The 21,876-nt window shown below is 38.7% G+C and overlaps 3 protein-coding genes across 3 annotated transcripts; all 3 read left to right on the forward strand.

The window, feature by feature from the left end:
* The first annotated feature begins 998 nt into the window (after positions 1–998).
* sec61a1a (SEC61 translocon subunit alpha 1a) lies at positions 999–7,545 on the forward strand. Its single transcript, XM_061727440.1, has 12 exons — positions 999–1,119; positions 1,722–1,789; positions 2,627–2,692; positions 3,204–3,282; positions 3,359–3,490; positions 3,580–3,689; positions 3,988–4,141; positions 4,254–4,414; positions 4,510–4,707; positions 5,691–5,882; positions 5,985–6,061; positions 6,416–7,545. Exons 1-12 carry the CDS (start codon positions 1,113–1,115, stop codon positions 6,600–6,602), a joined length of 1,431 nt encoding a protein of 476 aa, XP_061583424.1. The 5' UTR covers positions 999–1,112; the 3' UTR covers positions 6,603–7,545.
* A 2,736-nt stretch (positions 7,546–10,281) lies between these two features.
* Positions 10,282–12,923, forward strand: LOC133448681 (mitochondrial intermembrane space import and assembly protein 40-B-like). The gene is made up of 3 exons (XM_061727445.1): positions 10,282–10,488; positions 11,729–11,827; positions 11,950–12,923. Exons 1-3 carry the CDS (start codon positions 10,467–10,469, stop codon positions 12,285–12,287), a joined length of 459 nt encoding a protein of 152 aa, XP_061583429.1. The 5' UTR covers positions 10,282–10,466; the 3' UTR covers positions 12,288–12,923.
* A 769-nt stretch (positions 12,924–13,692) lies between these two features.
* Positions 13,693–21,598, forward strand: uroc1 (urocanate hydratase 1). The gene is made up of 19 exons (XM_061727441.1): positions 13,693–13,894; positions 14,581–14,711; positions 15,172–15,265; positions 15,359–15,418; positions 15,509–15,637; positions 15,725–15,786; positions 15,875–15,941; positions 16,076–16,219; positions 16,321–16,409; positions 17,223–17,285; positions 17,386–17,565; positions 17,664–17,761; positions 17,850–17,922; positions 18,068–18,257; positions 18,356–18,454; positions 18,565–18,664; positions 20,446–20,527; positions 20,628–20,727; positions 20,832–21,598. Exons 1-19 carry the CDS (start codon positions 13,769–13,771, stop codon positions 20,970–20,972), a joined length of 2,028 nt encoding a protein of 675 aa, XP_061583425.1. The 5' UTR covers positions 13,693–13,768; the 3' UTR covers positions 20,973–21,598.
* The last annotated feature ends 278 nt before the right edge of the window (positions 21,599–21,876 follow it).

Here is a 21,876-nt window from a genome sequence, read left to right on the forward strand (position 1 = left end):
ATAATAATAATAATAATAATAATAATAATAATAATAATAATAATAATAATAATAATAATAATAATAAAGATAATAATAATAATAATAATAATAATAATAATAATAATAATAATAATAAATGAAATAATAAATGATAAAATGAAATGAAATGAAAAAAAATGAAAAGAGAAAAAACTCTAAACAATAAATAAAAAAGTACAAACAAACAAAAATAAATAAATAAATAAATAAAATAAAACAAATAAACCGCTATATACTCACTATATCCTGTAAAACAAGCCAGTGTTTCTAAGATACTCTATGACCCTCTCTGTGTCTCCCACACCTTATCACCCTTAGTTCCCAGTATCCCTCAAGATTCCACTCACGCCCTGCCTCTCTCACCCTGTCTTCCAACCTTGTCCTTTCTTTGGTATATTTATTACATTGCATAAACATGTTCAGCGTTTTCTGTTTTCTTACATATAGAAGTAAATAGTTCTGAATTTACTTTTCCCAATAAAAATAAAGTCTTATTTAGTCCAGTGTGATCAAAACGTAATCTTGTTAAGACTACCTCCTCTTTCCTACTTATTCCCTTGATACTCTGTGTTTTGACTGTGTTTTGTATTCTATGTTCTGCCCTTACTGTCCTCGTCCCACTTCTTCTGCCAAAAATCAGATATTCTTTTTTGGATTATTGATTATTAGCTTCACCTTTTCCAAATGGAATATCAGTGATATGTTTTGAGCTTAATGCTGTTTTTGCCACTTTATTTGCACATTCGTTTCCTTGTATTCCCACATGAGCAGGTACCCAGCAGAATTCTACCTCGATCCCCATTCTCTGAATCCTGAACTGATAGGAGCAAGGCTCTTCTCCAGTTGTTCCTTTAAGTCAGTGGTCTCGTGTCTGTAGCATGGATGTAGTGGTGACGTGTCTCTACGGTCTGCCCCGCCCCTGACCCCGCCCTAGCCCCGCCCTTGGTCATAACCACGCCCCCAACCCGCCTATGGCCCGCCCCCTGGCACTAGCCCCGCCCCCTCCTCTTCCTGCCGGAGGCTCCATCAGTCAGTGACTCCGGTCTCATTTACGCCGCAAAGAGCAGGAATAAGGGAACAATTGGGACATCATGGGCAGTGAGTATAACTTATCCTGATGCTGACATCTCTTGTCTACGAAGGATCAGTGGTGTTGCTTTTTAATCCGCCAGTTAACTTAGTTAGCTCTGAGAATCATCGCTCGCCTTGAGAACAGGCGGCTATAGCTTTCGTTGCTAGTTAGCTGGGTTGATAGTTGCCTTTGACGTATTATAAACTCCTTCCGATTAGCAGTCATTAGTTGACTTAATCTGTTGCTTGTGTGTTGTTTTCATAAGTCTATTTTCACGCGTTTGATATAGTTTTAGGGCGGCCATTGTAGTCTGAGATGTGTGAAAGCTGCTGCTAACTTAGCCACTCATTCAAAGACACTGACAGTCTAGTGATGACGACGCATAAGAGCTGATCTGCTGCTGCCGCTCTCCCAACAGCCCCATTCATGTTAGAAACACAAGGAACACTGAATGTGAAGTTAAAATGAATGAAAAACTGCAATGTAAAATGTTTAATTGAATATTGTGCTGAATGTTCCTGAATCGTAAACCACTGCCCCCCCACCCCCATTCACTGCCACGTCCCATTGATACTCGGTTATTTTTATTTTTTTAAGTCAATAACATTCATGTTTTGCTTGTTTTCAGTCAAATTCTTGGAGGTGATAAAGCCGTTCTGTGCAGTGCTGCCAGAGATCCAAAAACCTGAACGAAAGGTGCATATTTTAAATTTTACTTTCATTTTAGTACTATAATTGCACGTAATCAGTACTCGAGTTGAGGGGGGATGAGGGGGGATCAAAATCATCCCCCCTGTAAAACTGCCATCCTGCCTTTCCATCCCTTATGTCATTTCATCAATGAATGTGGTTTTACTGCTATTTCAACATTTAGAGTCATCACCAGAAAAATAACTATTTGACAATTTTCACCTGTTTCAAGTAAATTTTCACTTGAAAATCTGCCAGTGGGACAAGATTTATCTTCTCATTACAAGCAAAAAAATCTTCTTCCACTGGCAGATTTTTCTACTTATTTTAAGTGAAAATCTACTTGAAACAGGTGAAAATTGTTTTTTTCCAGTGATGAGTCTTCTTTTAAGTGTAATGAGATTTTTTTTTTTTACTAAAATGAGACATTTTAACTAGAAATAAGACAAATATTCTTGTTAAGATGTTGAGTTTTTGCAGTGATCCATTTTACTTATCCTGTGAAGGACAGAGGCATATTGATAAGTTCAGAAAACTGTTTTTTATTTTTGTGTTTTGATGTATTTGATGTAAGCCCAGTGGATATTTAAAGCTTACAGAAGGCTGCATTTAACTGCTGCTATGTCATTCCTGCAGTATTTCTGCAGGTGTTTTGGTCAGTGCTATTATTTATAATATATTATATTATTTGTAATCAGCACAAATTATCTCTCCCCATATAATAAAATCCACCATCCCCCCTGATTTTTTTTTTTTTACAACTCGAGTACTGCACGTAATCATACATAAACTTTAACGCTGATCTTCTCTTCTTGAATTCCTCACAATGTGTTCGATCAACAGATCCAGTTCAGAGAAAAGGTGCTATGGACTGCCATCACTCTCTTTATCTTTCTGGTGTGTTGTCAGGTAAGAGCCAATCAGTGCAGTATTTTTACCTTTTTATATTCAACATTGCTTTTATCCTATCTTAGTAATTGTTCTATAAAGGAATTAAGAACTGAATTCTGTCAGAATTATGTATTGCACCTAAATGTTTCGATATGATCATTTTTATCTTTTATTTTTATTTGCTATTATTGTTTATTTCTCAATTTTCTTAACATGTTTATATTGCTACTGTGAAGCTCTTTGAGCTGCAATTCCTGTATGAAAGGTGCTATAGAAATACATTTTATTATTTTCTCACTAATTCAAATAGATGACAATTTGGGTTCTATAATTTATTGCCTAGTTAACTCATGTCCACCTGTGGAAAAATTAGCACAATGGAAAAATATATGTTGATACATGATTGAGTATCTAGTTGACTATACCAAAACAAACAACAAAAAATAATAATAATGGGGTTTTGTAGAAAGAGTGTATTTTAACAGTGTAGTTCAAGCAGCATTTAAAGCTATGATTTCTGCTGTTCCAGATTCCTCTCTTTGGTATAATGTCTTCAGACTCTGCAGATCCGTTCTACTGGATGAGAGTCATTCTAGCTTCAAACAGAGGTATTTGTCAGATATTGAATGAGATTAAAAGTGTGCTGTCTTACTGGTATGGCTAATTGGGAATATCTCCTACCAGGTACTCTGATGGAGCTGGGTATCTCACCCATCGTCACCTCAGGCCTGATAATGCAGCTCCTTGCTGGAGCCAAGATCATTGAAGTTGGAGACACACCAAAGGACAGAGCCCTCTTTAACGGCGCCCAAAAATGTAAATAATCCGGGATCAGATGTTCCTTTAAAGGTTTTTATAATCTAGAATTTTTCTAACAAACCATTTTATTTAATTTTTTTTTTCAGTGTTTGGGATGATCATCACAATTGGCCAGGCTATTGTGTATGTGATGACCGGCATGTATGGAGATCCATCAGAAATGGGTGCAGGGATCTGTCTGCTCATCATCATACAGGTGAGAACACCAAGAAGGACTCATAGCTGATGATGTATTTTAAAACAATAAAGCATATGTACAGTATATACAGCATATGAGCTTTGAATATGCAATTGTGATCAAATGTAAAAAATTAACCCACTAACATAAATAACTTAAAACCACATACAAGCATCATTATCTCCTGTCATTAAATAAAAAAATATGGTCTAATGTTTTGTTTTAAATAAAAAGTGAAAAGAAATGCATAACAATAAAACATTTTTCCATGGGGAGCACTTTTCCACCTGCCTGATTCTGTTTTGCTCTTTTGTAGCTGTTTGTTGCAGGGCTGATTGTGTTGCTGCTGGATGAGTTGCTACAAAAGGGCTATGGTCTTGGTTCGGGGATCTCGCTCTTCATTGCCACGAACATTTGTGAGACTATCGTCTGGAAGGCCTTCAGCCCCACCACTGTGAACACTGGAAGGGGTAAGGAGCCACAGACTGGCCTGAAAAAGAGTTGTATTGGCCTAAGAAGTGTGCATGTTATGGAACAGTCTGGACACATGTTTGTAATACTTATGACCTTTTTTCTTTCCAGGTACCGAGTTTGAGGGAGCCATCATCGCCCTTTTCCACCTCCTCGCCACCAGGACAGACAAAGTGCGTGCTCTAAGAGAGGCCTTCTACAGACAGAACCTGCCCAACCTCATGAACCTCATTGCCACTGTATTCGTATTTGCTGTAGTGATATACTTTCAGGTCAGTTGCTGTCCCTTTTGATTGTGTGATGTCATTCTGAAATAATCAAGGGTTAAAATATACATGATTATCTAAAAATTGACATTGTCTCACAGGGATTCAGAGTGGATCTGCCCATCAAGTCAGCTCGCTACCGTGGCCAGTACAACACCTACCCTATCAAGCTGTTTTACACCTCTAACATTCCCATCATCCTGCAGTCTGCCTTGGTCTCCAACTTGTACGTTATCTCCCAGATGCTTTCCACACGTTTCAGTGGCAATTTCCTGGTCAATCTGCTCGGAACGTGGTCTGTAAGTATTATTAAGCTTTCTCACATTTCTTTGTAAGTATATAACCAGTTTACTGTGTAGGAGTCTCCTTAAGTTTGACCATCCAAATGACTTAGGAACAGCTTGAGAGTTTTATTTCTTCCTTTGCATTTGGCCCAAAGGATGAAATGATTTTAAAGGCCAAAATCACTGACCTCGGATTTGATCATTCAAGGATTTATATTCTAAATATGACATCCTTTCAAATTTGTCATAGAAAAAATGAAGTGATGACAAAATATATCAACTTGACTGAGAGATCATAACGGTATTTTTTCAAAGCCATCATTAATGAACAGTTGGAGGTTGTTAACATGTTTGAGATTTGCAGAGTATGTGACACTGACTTGCTCTTACGTCTGATGGCAGATTATGTTAACAGTAGTTGGCACTCTCACATAAATTGGATTTGAAACTTTAGGTTGAGTATGCATGCTGTTGCTTTGCTTACAAATGAGAAAACGTGTTAAAGTGTGGATTATGAATTGACTCTAGGTGTGACTGAGTGTGTGTATTTTTCTAGGGACTTTGCACAGTAAAAGCTGGGACTCCAGAGAGCTTTATACAGTTAAAACAGGATAAAATACACTATTGTTTACTGTTGTACTTTAGACACACAAGACGAAAAAGTGTTACTTTAAAATCAAGGTACCTTTTTGTTAATTTAGTGAATTCAGTGAAACACAATCTGACAGAAGATTTTATACTTTAGAAAAATATTTTTTTGTTAATGTGGCTAAAACGTTTTAAAAGTTTGCAAATGGCATTTAATCGTTGACAGTATCTGGGTTGCAGTCAATCTAAGGGGTATAGAAATATAACAATAAATGAAAAATGGACCCAGATTATTTTAAGAGTTGAATTATTGATCCTGGAGCTCTGGTATTAATTACTCCTTTCGTTTTGCACTGTTAAATGAATATTATACTTCTTCTTGAACACAATATTTTTTCTGTTGATTGTAGGACACGTCGTCCGGCGGCCCAGCTCGTGCCTATCCTGTCGGGGGTCTCTGTTACTACCTCTCTCCCCCCGAGTCATTTGGGTCTGTTCTAGATGACCCGGTTCATGCAATCATCTACATCGTCTTCATGCTCGGCTCATGTGCCTTTTTCTCAAAGACTTGGATTGAAGTTTCAGGCTCATCTGCGAAAGATGTAAGTCATAAGTCTTCTCTATCAAGTAGTGCCGTATTATTGGGGGCAGTTCTCCCCTCAAAGGTACTTCAGATTTAAGCAACACTCTTTATTATCTTCCAGGTGGCAAAGCAGCTGAAGGAGCAACAGATGGTGATGAGGGGACACAGAGAAACATCAATGGTTCACGAACTGAACAGGTACAATCGAAAATCCTCCACACACAGACTGTTACTCACTTTTGATCTTCATGGGCTACACAAAGTTAATTTTTATTAATATTGTAATCACCAATTAAGTTGCAGCAGAACGTGATTCAATCTTTCAATGTTGTAACCATTCACCTCCTTACTTCTCTTTACTGAAAAACATGTTGAGCTCCATTCCTTTTTCTCTCAAGCTCAGTGTTTCCTAGTTTACTCTGTGTTTCACAATCATACATTATCTGAATATCTTCCATCAGGATGTATGGATAAAATATCATTTTCTTTGTGATAAAGTTCTCAGATTTTTTTTAATTTAATTTTTTTTCTTTTTTTCTTGCCTCAATAAAGGTACATCCCAACCGCAGCTGCCTTTGGTGGACTCTGCATTGGCGGTCTATCAGTTATGGCAGACTTCCTCGGTGCCATCGGCTCTGGTACTGGTATCTTGTTGGCGGTCACGATCATCTATCAGTACTTTGAAATTTTTGTCAAAGAACAGAGTGAAGTGGGCAGCGTGGGAGCGCTGCTCTTCTAGACTAGCCACGATCCTGTCACCTTCTACCAACTTTTATTAGGATCACCAACCTCGCATTTATTTTAGATCAAGGAGAACCCCCTGCCTCGTCACCTCTGCAGTTTCCAATCATGTGAGGAACCTTTAGGAATCTCTGTTGCAATGAGATACTGCGAGTTGGTCAAACTACATGTTGACTTTCATTTGCTCCCACTTCGTATCTTCCAAAGGGAAGCAATACCCACCATTTCAACTGTACTTCATCTGTTGTTGGTTTTGGTTTTTGTTTTTCAATTTTATATAAATATGTGACTCCAGATTAAAGCTCCCCAAAGGCGGGAGTTTGGTCACTTTTTTTCTGTCCAAACTGACTAGTGAGCGCTTCGGTATGCAGGCATACTTGACTTGTATGATGGCGGTCAACTGCCTGCTGTGTGCTTAGTGTTATCTTAGCCTGTACTTTTACTGTCAGATGTATTTTTATTTTTCTGCTAACCTGCCAATAAGGTGAAAATGTGGACCAGAAGTCGAACTGTCAAGATGCCGAGTCAAGTACTGTATATGTTCCTTATGTAGAGCTTGTCTGTGGTTGGGGTCCTGGAAGTAGAGGATGTGGAGCTCACATTGGGTTCCAGCCTCAAACAGAAAGGTCTGAAGAGTCACCTAGTGAACCTTTTTAGGAGAAGCAGGGGTTCCTGTTTAAATGTATGGCATTCCCAAGGATCTACAGTATTAACTCGTATTTCTTTTTCATTCTTGTTACCCACATACTCTTGTTTTGAATTCTCCGCTTTACATATACAATCACTTTTTCAAACAAATTTGATTTACTGTACATAGGCCATGCATTAAATAATTTTGAAATTGTCTTATGTTTAAGATGAAGTCTTTGAATATGTAAAAATAAATGCATTTCAGAACAAACTTGTATAAAAAAAATTAAATAAAAAAAACTTTCTCAATAAAGACTTGTGGGGAATGAAATTGCTCTGAGTAATCTCTTCCATCTCACTTCAAACTAGCTGTTTTCTGATGCTGTGGTGTTCATTTTTTCAGTCTGTTTGTGTAAGGCTGCTTAATAATTCACAGTGTATAGTTTCAATATCGTAGGTCAGCTGATACCTGGGAATTAATTGGAATTCAGATTTTTAAATATAGTTTGCAGTATTTGCAAAGCATATTCAATATTTTATTTCATGTTTGTGTAGTCATCTATATGAAAAGATATAGCTGAGTCAGAGCCAAATCACCACTTTGGTACACTCATTACAAGAACGTACAGGGGACCAACTTCAAAACGCCTGGAAAACCATGAGAGACAACTTAAGTGTCCTGTTATTCCTGGAGAAGGTAGAATAATCAACTTTGAAATTTCCAATCGAGATTTGTTCAGAAATGTAAATAATGAGGCTCAATAAGGTGTAAATCACTTGTATTTAGAGTAAAGAGTAAAGAAAGATTACACTTTGTCAGAAAATGGCAAAGAGAAGAGCAGGAAGAACTAAAGATTGTACCATATCAAGCATGGTGGAGGCAGTGTTACAGTATGGGCATGTAGTGCTGCCAGTGCAACAGGATTTACTGATGATGTGAGAGCTGACAGAAGTAGCAAGAACAGTTCTGAGGTGTATAGGGCGATGCTCTGCTCTTATTCAGCAAAATACTACAAAACTGATAGGACAGAGCAGCACAATGCAGATGGAAAATTACCCCTGATATTCTACAAAAGCTCCATAATACTTTTTGAAGGCAAAGAAATTAAATATTCTTAAATAATGAGTATATGCAGTTACTGAAGACAAACATGAAGTCAGAAAAACCCTCAAACTGAAGGCTGTCTGTTGTGAAAGTCTAGCAAAGCATCTCCAGGGAGGGGATTCCTAATCTGGTGATGTTCACGGGCTCCAAACTTCAGGCAGCTGTTGTTCTGCAAACAATGTTCATCCAAGCATTAAAAATTATAATCATCTTATGTTGCTTTTCATGGCATAGATTCAACAAGGTACCGGAAACATTCCTCAGAGAGTTTGGTCCATATTGACATGATAGCATCACACAGTTGCTGCATATCCATGATGCAAATCTCCCGTTCCACAACATCCCAAAAGTGCTCTTATTAGACTGAGATCTGGTGACTGTGGAGGCCATTTGAGTAGTGAACTCATTGTCATGTTCAAGAAACCAGTCTGAGATGATTGGTTGATGATAGGGTGTGGCATTGACACAATGTTCAATTGGTACTAATGGGGCCAAAGTGTGCCAGTGTGGTGGATATACACACAGGACAATTGTTGATTATCAGAGTTATAATTCACGGCGACCTCGCCCATGTTACAATGCCTTGTTGTTCTATTTACAAGTGATATTCTTTCCTTTAATTATACGTGCTACCCTAAGAGTAGAGACACACCTCAGAGGTGCTGACGTCATTACCTGCGCGACAGTTTCTGTGGTTGTGTTTTTTGTTACTCACTGTGTGAATTGAATTAAATGGAGTGCTCTCCAAAGAGGAATTAATCTCCGTCGTTTCTCTGCCTACAACAACCGCACTCCTACATTGGTGACTCCGTTTTTCCCGCACTCCTACACCAGGAAATTATTATTCCCCCACACCATTACACCACCACCACCAGCCTGAGCCTGTATGAATTTTTTGTCCTCAGTTTCCTGTTCTCAGCTGACAGGAGTGGCACCCGGTGTGGTCTTCTGCTGCTGTAGCCCATCCGCCTCAAGGTTCGACGTGTTGTGCGTTCAGAGATGCTCTTCTGCACACCTCAGTTGTAACAAGTGGTTATTTAAGTTACGGCTCGAACCAGTCTGGCCATTGTCCTCTGACCTCTGTCATCTACAAGGCATTTGTGCCCACAGAACTGGATATTTTCTCTTTTTCTGACCATTCTCTGTAAAATCTAAAGATGATTGTGTGTGAAAATCCCAGTAGATCAACAGTTTCTGAAATACTCAGACCAGCCCGTCTGGCACCAACAACCATGCCACGTTCAAAGCCACTTAAATCACCTTTCTCCCCCATTCTGTTTGACCTGCAGCAGATCGTCTTGAGGATGTCTAGATGCCTAGATGCATTTAGTTGCTGTCATGTGATAATGTGTCATGTAAAATATTTCTGGTTTCAGGGACTTAATAACTCCATACAACATATGGAGGTAGAATTATTCAATCAAAAAAAGATTGCTTCAATCAAAAAATATATTTTCAATTAAAAAAAAATTCAATTCAATCAAAAACAAAATTTTCAATCAAAGAAAAAAAGTGTAAAAAATATTTTTTTCTTTTTGAAGCAACTTCTTTTTTGATTAAATGATAAAGACACAAATGTCCTACCCATAATATGGCCCAAACACAAAAAAAACACTACTTCAATCAAAAAAGTTGCTTAAAACAAAAAAATTTGAAAACATTTCCAATCAAATAAGAACAGTGTTCAAATACATTTTTTTGAGTCTCAAATATTTCTTTTGCATTCAAACACCTTTTTTCTTATTGAAGTGAATTTTTTTTTAATTGAAAATATATTTTTTAATTGAAGCAATCTTTTTTTTTTATTGAATCATGACACAAATCAACCTCCATAACAACATAGTAACATTTGTACAACAGTGTTGACGTTTGTGACCTGTAGGTGGCAGCAGAGAGTTCGGTAACGTCGAGGCGATCATCGCATCAGGAGCGAAGAAGAAGAACTCCGCATCATGCTCCTGCAAGGATAGTTGTGAAACAACCGTGCAGATGATGGAGTGAAACGTGCTATTTTCATGCGTAGTGTAGTTGCTCATTACGATTATTTATTTATTTTTCTTGGTGACCTCATAGTAGTTGTTATAGACCTATTTAAAGAAGGATCTGAATCTGTTCCAGTGTGAAGAAATGAGCTCTGTTAGAGAGGAAGGTAAGCATGCTCTGCTAGATGGCTAACTTTTCTGGAAAGCTCACACTAAAGTTGAATTAAGTTTGAATGATAGCATGAGTGTCTCCGTTAATATAAGTGTTTAATGCGTTACTAAGGACTGTCAATTCTGCAACCGTTTGTCACGAATGAAAAGATGGTCCCCTCGGGGTTTAACCGTTTAACCTTGACCAGCAACAACCTCTGGTCAATGTGAAGCTGAGGGTTTTGTATTAATTTAAGGCTAATTTGTAGGCTGTTTGTCGTCTCTGCAGGCCTTGTATGTAAATGTCCTGATTTATCTGAACCAGTAGGTCAAAGCACCTCATTGTGTTTGCTTAGGCAACAGTGACTTTCAAGTCCTTGTACTTTAACAACCAGTAATTACACACAATACTCATGAAGGTCTTATTCAGTGGCGTCAATTCAGTGGAAGCTAAGGTATGGCAAGGTTACGAGTCACAGAACTTAACTAGAGTATCAATCAACACGTCCAGCAAATACTCATCACAGAAGTCTGCTATGGAGCTTATCTGTGTGGTCAAGAAAATTGGAACTTTTTCAAATGCAGTCTCACTCACTGCAAAAACTCAAAATCTTACCAGGAATATTTGTCTTATTTCTAGTTAAAATGTCTCATTTTTAGTCAAAAAATGTCATTACACTTAAAACAAGAGTCATCACCAGAAAAATAACTTATTTGACCATTTTCACCTGTTTCAAGTAGATTTTCACTTGAAATAAGTAGAAAAATCTGCCAGTGGGACAAGATTTATCTTCTCATTACAAGCAAAAACAATCTTGTTCCACTGGCAGATTTTTCTACTTATTTCAAGTGAAAATCTACTTGAAACAGGTGAAAATGGTTGTTTTTAAGTCTTGTCTTAAATGTAATGAGATTTTCTTTGACTAAAAATTAGACATTTTAACTAGAAATAAGACAAATATTCTTGTTAAGATTTTGAGTTTTTGCAGTATAAAATAACTAGTGAAATCGATCATGTTGTTCTGATTTGCATTTGTAGTTATTCTATATGTATTAAGTTATAGAATAATCAATACAAATAGATACAGAGTAATTCCATACACTTATTTAAAAAACAAACATTTACATTTTCCCTTGAAGCCAAGGTGTGGCGGCTGCCATACCTTGCCATACTGAATTGACGCCCCTGGTCTTATTGATCGTTACTCTGTTCTATTTATTTTTATTTTTTTATTTAACCTCTCTTTCACTCTACAGGTAAAGATAAAATCATCTTTGTTAGCAAAGAAGATCATGAAACACCCAGCAGTGCTGAACTTGTAGAAGAAGATCCCAATGACCCATATGAGGAGCGAGGTGAGGGGAAGAAAACCTGCATTGAAAATCTGTCATCAAAGTGAACTGGAGCTCTGCATTAAAAAAAAAACAAAAGTATTTTCATTTTACTGTATGAATTAAGGCTTCCACTTTCATTGTAGGTCTAATTCTTCCTAATGGAGAGATAAACTGGAACTGCCCCTGCCTGGGCGGGATGGCCAGCGGTCCCTGTGGGACTGAATTTAAGGATGCCTTCTCCTGCTTCCACTACAGTAAGGAGGAGGTGAAGGGCTCTGAATGCCTGGAGCAGTTCAGGGCTATGCAGGAATGTTTACAGCGCTACCCAGAGCTCTACCCACAAGAAGATGACGACACTTCATCCCCCCAGACTTCACAAGACTCTGACTCTGTAGGTCAATCAGGTGCAGACGTAGCACCTGCCTCTGACCAGGACTCTGATACCACGAAGCCCGGCACAGAGACCTCAGCGGGGAGCTAATGATGAGCTTTCTGACGCGAGACGTGGGGCTTAATCACATTTCACATTCACAGTTCACAGTCATCTGTTTATGGGACTAAATTGATGCCTATATTTTTCTTAAAAGGTTGTCATTAGTTCTCCACTACTTAAAATAAATAAATGAAAAGAAATACTTTTGCTGTTTAGAGGTGTGCATGATGTTGGTTTGAAAGCTGAAGAAGAACGGACCAGTTGAATCTATCAGTGTGCATATTTTTTTCCAAAAAGGAGGCAGGTAATTAGATTTTTCAAAGCAGGTATACTCTGGCAGACAAAAACATGCCATTTTATTGTTGTTAAGGCCTGATGCACTTTTCTTGTGGCTCTCATGATTAGAAGTCATGTTTAAATGGAATTAAATACTGTTTGAGTGAAGTTGTTTAAGAAAAAAAAAAAACGATTCAAATTCAAGATTGTTCAATTGTGCCGTTGTGCTCATCCCAAACTGTTTAAAAAAACCTTTACTCATGAAGCAAACAGGACCAAGTTTGCATTACCAGTGAATTCACTTTGTGTCTGCAGCTGAATCTGCTTGTCCACTTTACCATGAAAACATTGGACACTGAAGTTACACCAAAATGTTTTATTTTTCTCTGTTGTCTCGTTTGCATCCCCCCCCCCTTTTTTTTTTTTTTTAGAAATATATATATATATTAGTCATAACTATTGTACACAATTGCTGCTTATTAATCTTGACTATAAGGTTATTTTTAAATGTGATAGATTTGCTGAAATCACAGAGGTGTGAAGAATAAATGTTCTGAAGAATCCGTTATCTCACCTGTTGGACTGCACTTGTAATCTGTTCCCACACTTGAATCATTTACCTCAATGCCTAAAAACAGTTGCGTGCAGCATTGATTTAAGTGGATATTCTTGAGAGTTTTTATATTAAAGTTTATGATGACTCAAACTTGTCTCATTTTCTGTTGACCTTGTGAAAAAAATTGGTTGTGAAATTGCAGCTTTGTACGGAGATTTGTGTACCTTCAGATTTGCAGTTGAAGTTTTGTTTTTTGGTTTATTCCCACAACAGGTTATTTATGGTATTTACTGCTGGTGTTTGCTTTCTAATTTATATCTGATGGCAGGAGCATACAAATGTCTGCTAATATATCCATGTGGAGGATTGTGGTATGCACTTTTATTTAACTTGGCAGTGATTTCATGTTTCAGGTCAGGGGTCGGGTTCAGTGTTCGTCCTCTGAAGCACGAACCACTTTAAACTCTGTTAGGAATCAATAATTCCCAACCACACTTCACTAGTTCATGGTGTGCTATTGGTGGTTTCTTTGGGGCAAAAAAAGTTGACAAGCCAATGAGAGGAAGGAGGTTAATGTTCAACCTAAAAAATTTACAAATGTGCAGTCTTTCTCTAGGCTTGTTTGCATTTACGGTTTAAGCTGCCTTCAGGGTCCAGTCTGATCTTTACCTCCAGGTCTCTGTGGAAGCTCAGTGCTATGTCTGATTTAAAGAAGCTATGTAGTGGTCTACCTCTGGATCCCCTACCACCTAACCGGGGTAGAGATCCCAATGTACCACATGCACCTATTCGGACTCCCAACCTCACAGCTGAAGAGGAACGAGTGAGTACAAATGCTAAAAATACCTTTGCAATTTTAGGTTTTAAACATCTAACAGTTTGTAATCCAGGTGAATAGTTCTTTCAATGTTTAATTATAGCTCTCATGGACATTTAGATATCCTGAGCTGAAGTGTGGTTCACATAATCAGTTGAAAAATATATATATATATATTTTATATCATCTCTAATATCACTGCTTTTCTCCTGATGGCAAGTAAAATGCTTTCAGTGGGAAAATATCGAAAATATTAAAATTACAGTTACATTGAACACAGTAAACCAAGACCAGGTAGGTGGCAGTAAACTTTTCCATTTAAAAAAAACCTAACAGACAATCCCTGAATGTTATTATAAATTAATCTCTGATCCAAACAGCATTACAGCTTATTTTCAATTGAATGTGCTTTAAAGAGCTCTTATTTTTCATTGTGCCTACTCCTTTGTTTGTCTATTGCATCATCTCCTGTTGGCATACTGAAAACAAATTGATTATTTTCAAAGGTCCAAAAGCAATTGCCCAAACGTGGAGCAAAGACCTTTGTCAATAATTAAGAGAAATATGGGAAGAACTTTACCGGTTGCACAAGATGGGTGGCAATAGGAGTAAAAGATCTACTCGTGTCTGTTTGATGTCATTAAAAAACTCATTTATTTTCACTAACTCACTGAAACTATTCCTCCTTCTAGCTGGCCCTGAGAAATGCCTTGCGCTACTTCCCCCCCTGCCACCACGCAACTCTTGCTCCTGAATTTGCTCAAGAGCTGCGGCAGTATGGGCACATATACATGTACCGCTTCTGTCCCACATTACAGCTGAGGTGAGGAACCCTTACAAGAAACAGGGCCTTAAGTGCCCAAAAAAGGTATTTCAAGTATTACTAAAGGACCCCATATGTAGTTACAGTATAGACAATAGCCCTATATTTATTTGAGACATGTTGACAAAGGAAAGTTATATATCTGGATATTTACATACTGTAACTGCGCAGCAAATGTATGCAACATAAATCAAATACATTAATCTGCTGCTATGTAGGTCTGTTCCATCTTTATATAATGAACAAAAAGTTGACATTCCGTGATGTTTGGCATGTAATCTTATTTAATTGTTTTCAAATTTCTAAGGGTTTCATGAGCCCACACTATTACAGGAAAAAATAAAAATTAAACAAGTAAAACACAGCAGCAATAAACTGAGAAGATGTAGCATTCACGTTAATGTGGTAGATTGTTTATTTAGCCACAGCAGTAACAGGGTTTCTTTCTATTTTTTCTCAGAGCTTACCCCATAGATCAGTATCCCTGTCGGACACGTCAAGCAGCATCCATAATGCTAATGATCATGAACAACCTGGACCCGGCTGTTGCTCAGGTGAATTCTTACTCACTTTGTGTTATGGAGTAAAAGCTATACGTGTCAGGTTTTCTGCCATTTCTGGAAACTAAAACTTTCTTCATCCTGCAGTTTCCCCAAGAGCTGGTCACATACGGAGGGAACGGACAGGTGTTTAGTAACTGGGCCCAGGTGAGCCCCGAATCAACATGGCTTCAATGAATACAGTCTAAACACCTTCACTTCAGTGGTTTGTGTTCGTCTGTGATTGTCTGGGTGCAGTTTTGCCTTGTGATGCACTACTTGAGTGAGATGACAGAGGAGCAAACTCTGGTCATGTACAGCGGACACCCCATGGGCCTGTTCCCCAGCCTGCCGTCCTCACCTCGCGCCATCATCACCAACGGCATGGTAACGGCACAGCACACGTCCGTCCAGATAAAGTAACAGTGACATCTGGTATGACGTATTCACAGCTTTCCTGCTTGTTTCACTCAGGTTATTCCAAACTATTCCTCCAGAGATCAATATGAGAAAATGTTTGCATTGGGTGCATCAATGTAAGTTTTTGCAAGGTTACCGTTAACATATGTTTTGTTTAAAATGAGGAGCGTGGTTTAATCCGTGTACTTTATTGTGTATATGCAGGTACGGTCAAATGACAGCAGGCAGCTACTGCTATATTGGACCTCAGGGGATTGTTCATGGCACGATGGTTTGTAAAAAAAGAAGAAAAAAAAACAGCTGCACACAACATATTCTCCAGAAATTAAAATGCCTTTGTGCTGTAGGATGTAGCACCTGCCTAAATGTTTTCAGCAGCATGTTTCCTTGTGGCTCTCTGTGCAGCTGACAGTGCTGAATGCAGGCCGAAGGTACCTTGGCACGGATGACTTGAGAGGCCGTGTTTTTGTGACTTCTGGTCTGGGGGGCATGAGCGGGGCTCAGGCGAAAGCTGCTGTCATCTCTGGCTGTATTGGAGTGATTGCTGAGGTCAGCCGGATTCCAGTCATTAACCCTCAGTGGACAATGAGTGAGAAGAATCAGAGCAAGGACTGTGCATTGTTGTGATTGTGTGACTGATCTATCTGTAGGTGGACGAGGTTCCGCTGAGAAAGCGACATGAGCAAGGCTGGCTGATGGAAGTCACCAGCAGCTTGGATCAATGCATTAAACGTATCAGGTAACAACTGTTAGAATTAATGAAAACTTGAAATTTGAACAGAATGTCCAAATCTGTAGTAAATAGTTTAAGATCATTGATTTCACCTGTCAATGTCCATGAGAGTTTTAATACGACCGTGTTCAAGCTTCTGTTGTGGAATATTGTCATTGCTCAGCTCCAATGTGACACTGAGATACATAATCACAAGTCAAACTTCTGAGACCATGAGGAGATTGTTGATGATTTAAATCAATAATCTAGTGGCCAGTGTTGAGATCAGATATATAACATAGTTTGTTTTTCTTTTTTTTTTCCTGAAAATTTTAATAATAAAGCTAAATCTTAGCTAAAGATAGGGTAACTTCAAAACAACAAATGATCAAAGAGCTTGAAGTGAATTGAACTGAACTAAATGAAATAAACCCGAGTTGAATGAAATCGAATCAATGAAGTTGAACTGAACTCCATTGTCTACTGTAATGGAAAATTGTCTTTGACTCACTAAAAGCAGAGACACAACAACATCAAGCCAACAGGAAAGACATAAAAAATTTATTTACTACTTATTGTAAAATAAAATAAAATGAAAAAGAAATAAAGGAAAAGACAGAATTCCCCAAACAATCCGAATTGTAAGATCAGTCTGAAACAAAGCACAATGTGGCACACCTGAGAGTGCCTGAAAACTTGATATTTATTGTAAATGCCTTACCTGGGCAGTAAACTTACCCGGGTTCAGCACCCAAACTCTGAAACCCTCAAGCCCAAACATAGGACAACCGTAGAAACCATTCTGCTCTGAAAGACGATAATTATTGCTTTGTCTTACAGAGATGCCAGGAGCTCCAAGACTCCCCTCAGCATGGGTTACCATGGCAACATTGTGGACTTGTGGTGAGTTTTTCAGATACAGTCCAAGTCTGGAACTGCAGCAAAGGAGGCACTTTTTTGCTACATGCTCATGAAACATCTGTCAAACCTGTCTTGTGAACAGGGAGCGGCTCCTGTTAGAGTATGAAAGGACCGGAGAACTTCTGGTGGATCTGGGTTCAGATCAGACCTCACTGCACAACCCTTTCAATGGCGGCTACTACCCAGTCTCACTTAGCTTCCGTCAGGCCAACCAGCTCATGGCCACTGATGCTGGACGGTTTCGAAGCACTGTCCAAGAGAGGTTGGGTTCATCTCTGATCTGAATAAATGTTTACAGTATTTGATCTGTGAAAGGTTGGTTTATGAGGATGAAGTATTATGTTTTTAATGCCAACACAGCCTCCGAAGACAAATAAAGGCTATCAACAAGTTGTCTGACGCAGGTATGTTCTTCTGGGACTATGGCAATGCGTTTCTCCTGGAGGCCCAAAGAGCTGGTGAGCAATGTAACAGACACACACAGAGCAGCATCACCATCAGACAGGATAATAAGTAATGAAGAGACACGTATTTTATTTTATACAGGTGCAGATGTTAAAAAAGTTGATGGATTAGCAACAGAGTTCCGTTACCCTTCTTATGTTCAGCACATCATGGGGTGAGATATTTTGTATTTCATTCAAGCTATGCAGCTCTTACAAGATATTTTAACATATATTTTACATTTTGTTACCTCCTGGAAAAGCTAAGGAGTGATGGGCTGATAACGTTCTGTGACTGCGTTTCCTTTGTCTTTCCTGCAGGGATATTTTCTCACTGGGCTTTGGTCCATTTCGTTGGGTGTGCACATCTGGTGATCCCAAAGATCTGGCTGTAACCGACGGCATCGCTACTTCTGTTCTGGAGGAAATAAGTGTCAGTGTGTCGGATCGCATCAAACAGCAATACAAGGACAACCATCGCTGGATCAAAGAGGCTGGAAAACACAAAATGGTCAGCTTTGGTCACGCTGTCACAGCAAATCTCAGCAGTAAAAACACAATATTTGTTACTTTAATTTCTGATTTCTTCTGTGTTTTCTCCTTTTTCAGGTGGTGGGATCTCAAGCTAGAATCCTCTACTCTGACCAGAAAGGAAGAGTCAGCATTGCTTTGGCTATCAACCAGGCCGTCGCTGATGGAAGAGTTTCAGTATGATGAGTTGACTGTTCGCTAAGACTCCTTCACATTTATTGGGATGTATACAATGATATCTTTTAGCCGACCTCTCAGTAGTGTATCTTGTTGTTATACCTTTTTAGGCACCAGTGGTTATTAGCAGAGACCATCATGATGTTAGCGGCACAGACAGCCCCTTCAGAGAGACTTCGAATGTTTATGATGGTTCTGCTTTCTGTGCAGGTACTTAATTTCCTACCGTTTTATGCAGCTAAGAGCTAATATATAAAAACTTTAACAAACAAACCAACAAAAATAGAAGCAATCAAATCAGAACTAATTGTATAGCTATTCAATATGTATGTGTAATATTTTCATTAATGACTAAAACCAGACAACCTGTAACAAACTGGCAAAAAACAAACAAAAACAAAGCCACTTTAAGTAGCATTAACACGTGTGACCACATGAGGGCATAATAGCAAAAGAAAGATGATGTATAAACCCCTGGCATGAGACACCATAGACGTGATAAAAAGGGACTAAAGAGTAGACGCAGTATTCACTGCTGCTGCCTTTAAGAGCTGACGGGCCATGTGGCCGCCATATCGCTCCGGCCGTCAGCTCCCTTCACTCGCCTGTTTAAAAGGAATAACAATGACCATAACTCACCAGATTCTCAAGCGATTTTCCCCCGGTTTCTCTTTGTTGCAAAAGTCAGGCATGTTGCTATGATACAGGGTGCTTAAATTACATTGAAGACGCACATTATCATAGTTTGCGCGCAGATAGTAGGCTTAATAGTACTATCATATTTTGTGCCTGTGTCAAGGCACATGATATAAGCTGTGCATCACAAAACACACACATACACACACACACAGATAGAGACAGTACTGGACAGTTTTACTTAATTAAAAAGGAAGAAATTATATCTGATTCTATTAATATAACCCCTATAACGACACATACATACACCTTCTGTCATTTTTGGGAAACCTTCACAATTAAAAGATGTATGAGGCTACAGAGAGACATTTTTACAAAGGAGGCCAAGTTTATTTTGTTCCTTCAAATTTCTTAAAACCTTTCTTTAATCTAAGGTTAATCTGGGCATTATCCTAATAGAGGGTATGCTTTGACGTCACTTCCCCACTGGACCAGCCCCCTTACTCGCACTGAGTGGCAAAAACAGCTGCAACTAGTGGAGAAGACGGGATAGCAGCCGATTTTCGGCTTAAATTAAAGGCAGTTGGACTTGACAATGACCCGTACAGTTATACGAAGAATCAGTGGTCCATGGACATTAATATTCGGCCACGAATCGAGTTTCCTGATATTTACATGAGAAATATTTTGCTTTAGTTAGAGATACAATCGTCTTGTCTGTGACACCTCCAGTGTAAATTACAAGTCACAATACAAGTCAAACAGTGTCGTACCAGTCACAATGATATTATTTTTACAACAGTATTCACAATTTCAGCTGTAATCTCCATCTGTGTTATAGAATTTTTGATTTATAAAGTGTCATTGATTTTATTTCATTACATGGTATTATAAAACCTTTGAGCACATCCACACTCATTAGCACAGCATATTCAGTGGTTATTTTTGTGTGCACAGCTGCCCTTCATGCCCTCATGCGGTCACAAGTGATATTGCTACATAAAGTGGCTTAAAATACTGGGTTTTCGTTGACTTGGAAAACCCATTAGTACAAAAAACACATAGATGATATGACTTGTGCTCTGTGCAGTGTACCAGCAGGTTTGTTTGTTTTTTAATACCCTGACTTTAGAATTTCTGAAAACTTCTTGTGAACTATTTTTATGGCAGCTCTTCTGCAATCTATTAGGAACCACTTTTAAACTTGAGCCCATTTAGATTTGTGGATTTGCCCCTAAGCTCATCATTTTTATAAACGCCACCTGTTTTCCTTTCTTGTCCTCATACATATTGTCAAAGGTACTTCAGAAGTAACAAGAAATGACAACTCAGTTCCCAATGTCTCTCCTTTTCAGACATGGCAGTCCAGAACTTTGTAGGTGATGCCTTCAGAGGTGCCACTTGGGTCTCCCTGCACAATGGTGGAGGCGTTGGCTGGTAGGCAGACTGGTTGTCCTGCATATAATTAACCTTGTGACTGACTTTTGTGGCTTATTTAACTGAAGTCAGCATGTTTATGGCTGTATCACATCTGTAGGGGAGAGGTGATGAATGGGGGATTCGGTTTGCTGTTGGACGGCACAGCGGATGCAGCTAAACGTGCCAGTCTGATGCTCAACTGGGATGTCTCCAATGGGGTGAGAATGCAGAAAGGGGAACATGTTGATCAATTCCAGCCTACCCAGTTGCTTATAGTTTGACTGCTTGTTTACAGTAATCTCTGTGCTTTTACGCATTGCAGGTGGCACGTCGCTGCTGGTCTGGAAATGTGAATGCCTATGAGACCATCCAGCGCACCATGGAGGAGAACAGGCAGCTGTGTGTCACCATGCCATTTCCTGTGCAGGATGAGCACGTACTGGACCGTGCCTTGCAGGGCTAGCTGATACTTGAGCATATGAACCAGCCAGTACAGGCATGCAGCAATAAAAAACTTGACAGTTAGACTTATCCGTCCGTTTGTTTTCTCCACCTTGCCAGTCCATGAAGCTGCAATTACTTCAGTATATTTATCTGAAAAAACTTTATAGTTCAAATCATAAACTTAAGATACACATTAAGGAAACTCTATGCACTGGAAATCTTTCCAATCATGCATATCTGTGCCTGACACCATTGAATTAATCGGTGTCAAAAATCTTCCATAAACTGTCAGATATTAAGCTGAAGGATGCAGCAATGATCATTTCTAGACTGTTTTAAAGGTACCAGTATTTAATCTTTTTTTTTTTTAAAGCTAGAGTTCCTGCTAATCAGTTAACCCTAGGATGGTGCAGATGGACCCCAACTCCTGCAACTCGGGCTGCAGATGGAGAAAGAAAGCCTTCATGGACCAACTCCAAACCACAAAACAGGCTCATAAGCCTGCATGAACAAAACCAAAAAGAGGATGTTAGCAGTGACTGAGATTTCAGTAAAGAATATTTACCTACTGCACCTTTTAATCATTTTATTTGCGATATTATATTATATGTGTGTTGTGTTGAAAATAAAACTGAAGGCATGCATGAATCATAAATTCAGTTATTTGTATTTCTTGTATTTCATTTCCCGTGTTTGGAACAGAGTTATGCAGAGGAAAAAGGCGTATCTGCTCACAGCTAAACGCCTGTTGTTGTTGTTGTCTCATTAAAAGCTCATACCAGGAAATCCGATATTGCCCAACTCTGATCAAAACACAAGAGAAACTCACTCTCCAAACTATGAGAACATGTTTCTGTCTTGCAAGAGCAGACTTCATGTACACTCCAGAAGAATCACTGCATTACTGAATGGCCTCATTATTT

The sequence above is a fragment of the Cololabis saira genome, chromosome 8 (assembly GCF_033807715.1).
Source record: "Cololabis saira isolate AMF1-May2022 chromosome 8, fColSai1.1, whole genome shotgun sequence".
NCBI lineage: Eukaryota > Metazoa > Chordata > Actinopteri > Beloniformes > Belonidae > Cololabis > Cololabis saira.

Excerpts from the sequence above, each read along its gene's own strand:
- sec61a1a (XM_061727440.1), top strand. Across the intron at positions 4,142-4,253 it reads CACTGTGAACACTGGAAGGG|GTACCGAGTTTGAGGGAGCC; the intron begins GTAAGGAGCCAC and ends TTTTCTTTCCAG. Across the intron at positions 4,415-4,509 it reads CTGTAGTGATATACTTTCAG|GGATTCAGAGTGGATCTGCC; the intron begins GTCAGTTGCTGT and ends ATTGTCTCACAG.
- LOC133448681 (XM_061727445.1), top strand. The coding sequence starts at position 10,467 with ATGAGCTCTGTTAGAGAGGAAG. Across the intron at positions 10,489-11,728 it reads GAGCTCTGTTAGAGAGGAAG|GTAAAGATAAAATCATCTTT; the intron begins GTAAGCATGCTC and ends TTCACTCTACAG. Across the intron at positions 11,828-11,949 it reads TGACCCATATGAGGAGCGAG|GTCTAATTCTTCCTAATGGA; the intron begins GTGAGGGGAAGA and ends CTTTCATTGTAG.
- uroc1 (XM_061727441.1), top strand. The coding sequence starts at position 13,769 with ATGTCTGATTTAAAGAAGCTATGTAGTGGTCTACCTCTGGATCCCCTA. Across the intron at positions 17,762-17,849 it reads CCTGGAGGCCCAAAGAGCTG|GTGCAGATGTTAAAAAAGTT; the intron begins GTGAGCAATGTA and ends TATTTTATACAG. Across the intron at positions 18,258-18,355 it reads AGGCTGGAAAACACAAAATG|GTGGTGGGATCTCAAGCTAG; the intron begins GTCAGCTTTGGT and ends CTCCTTTTTCAG.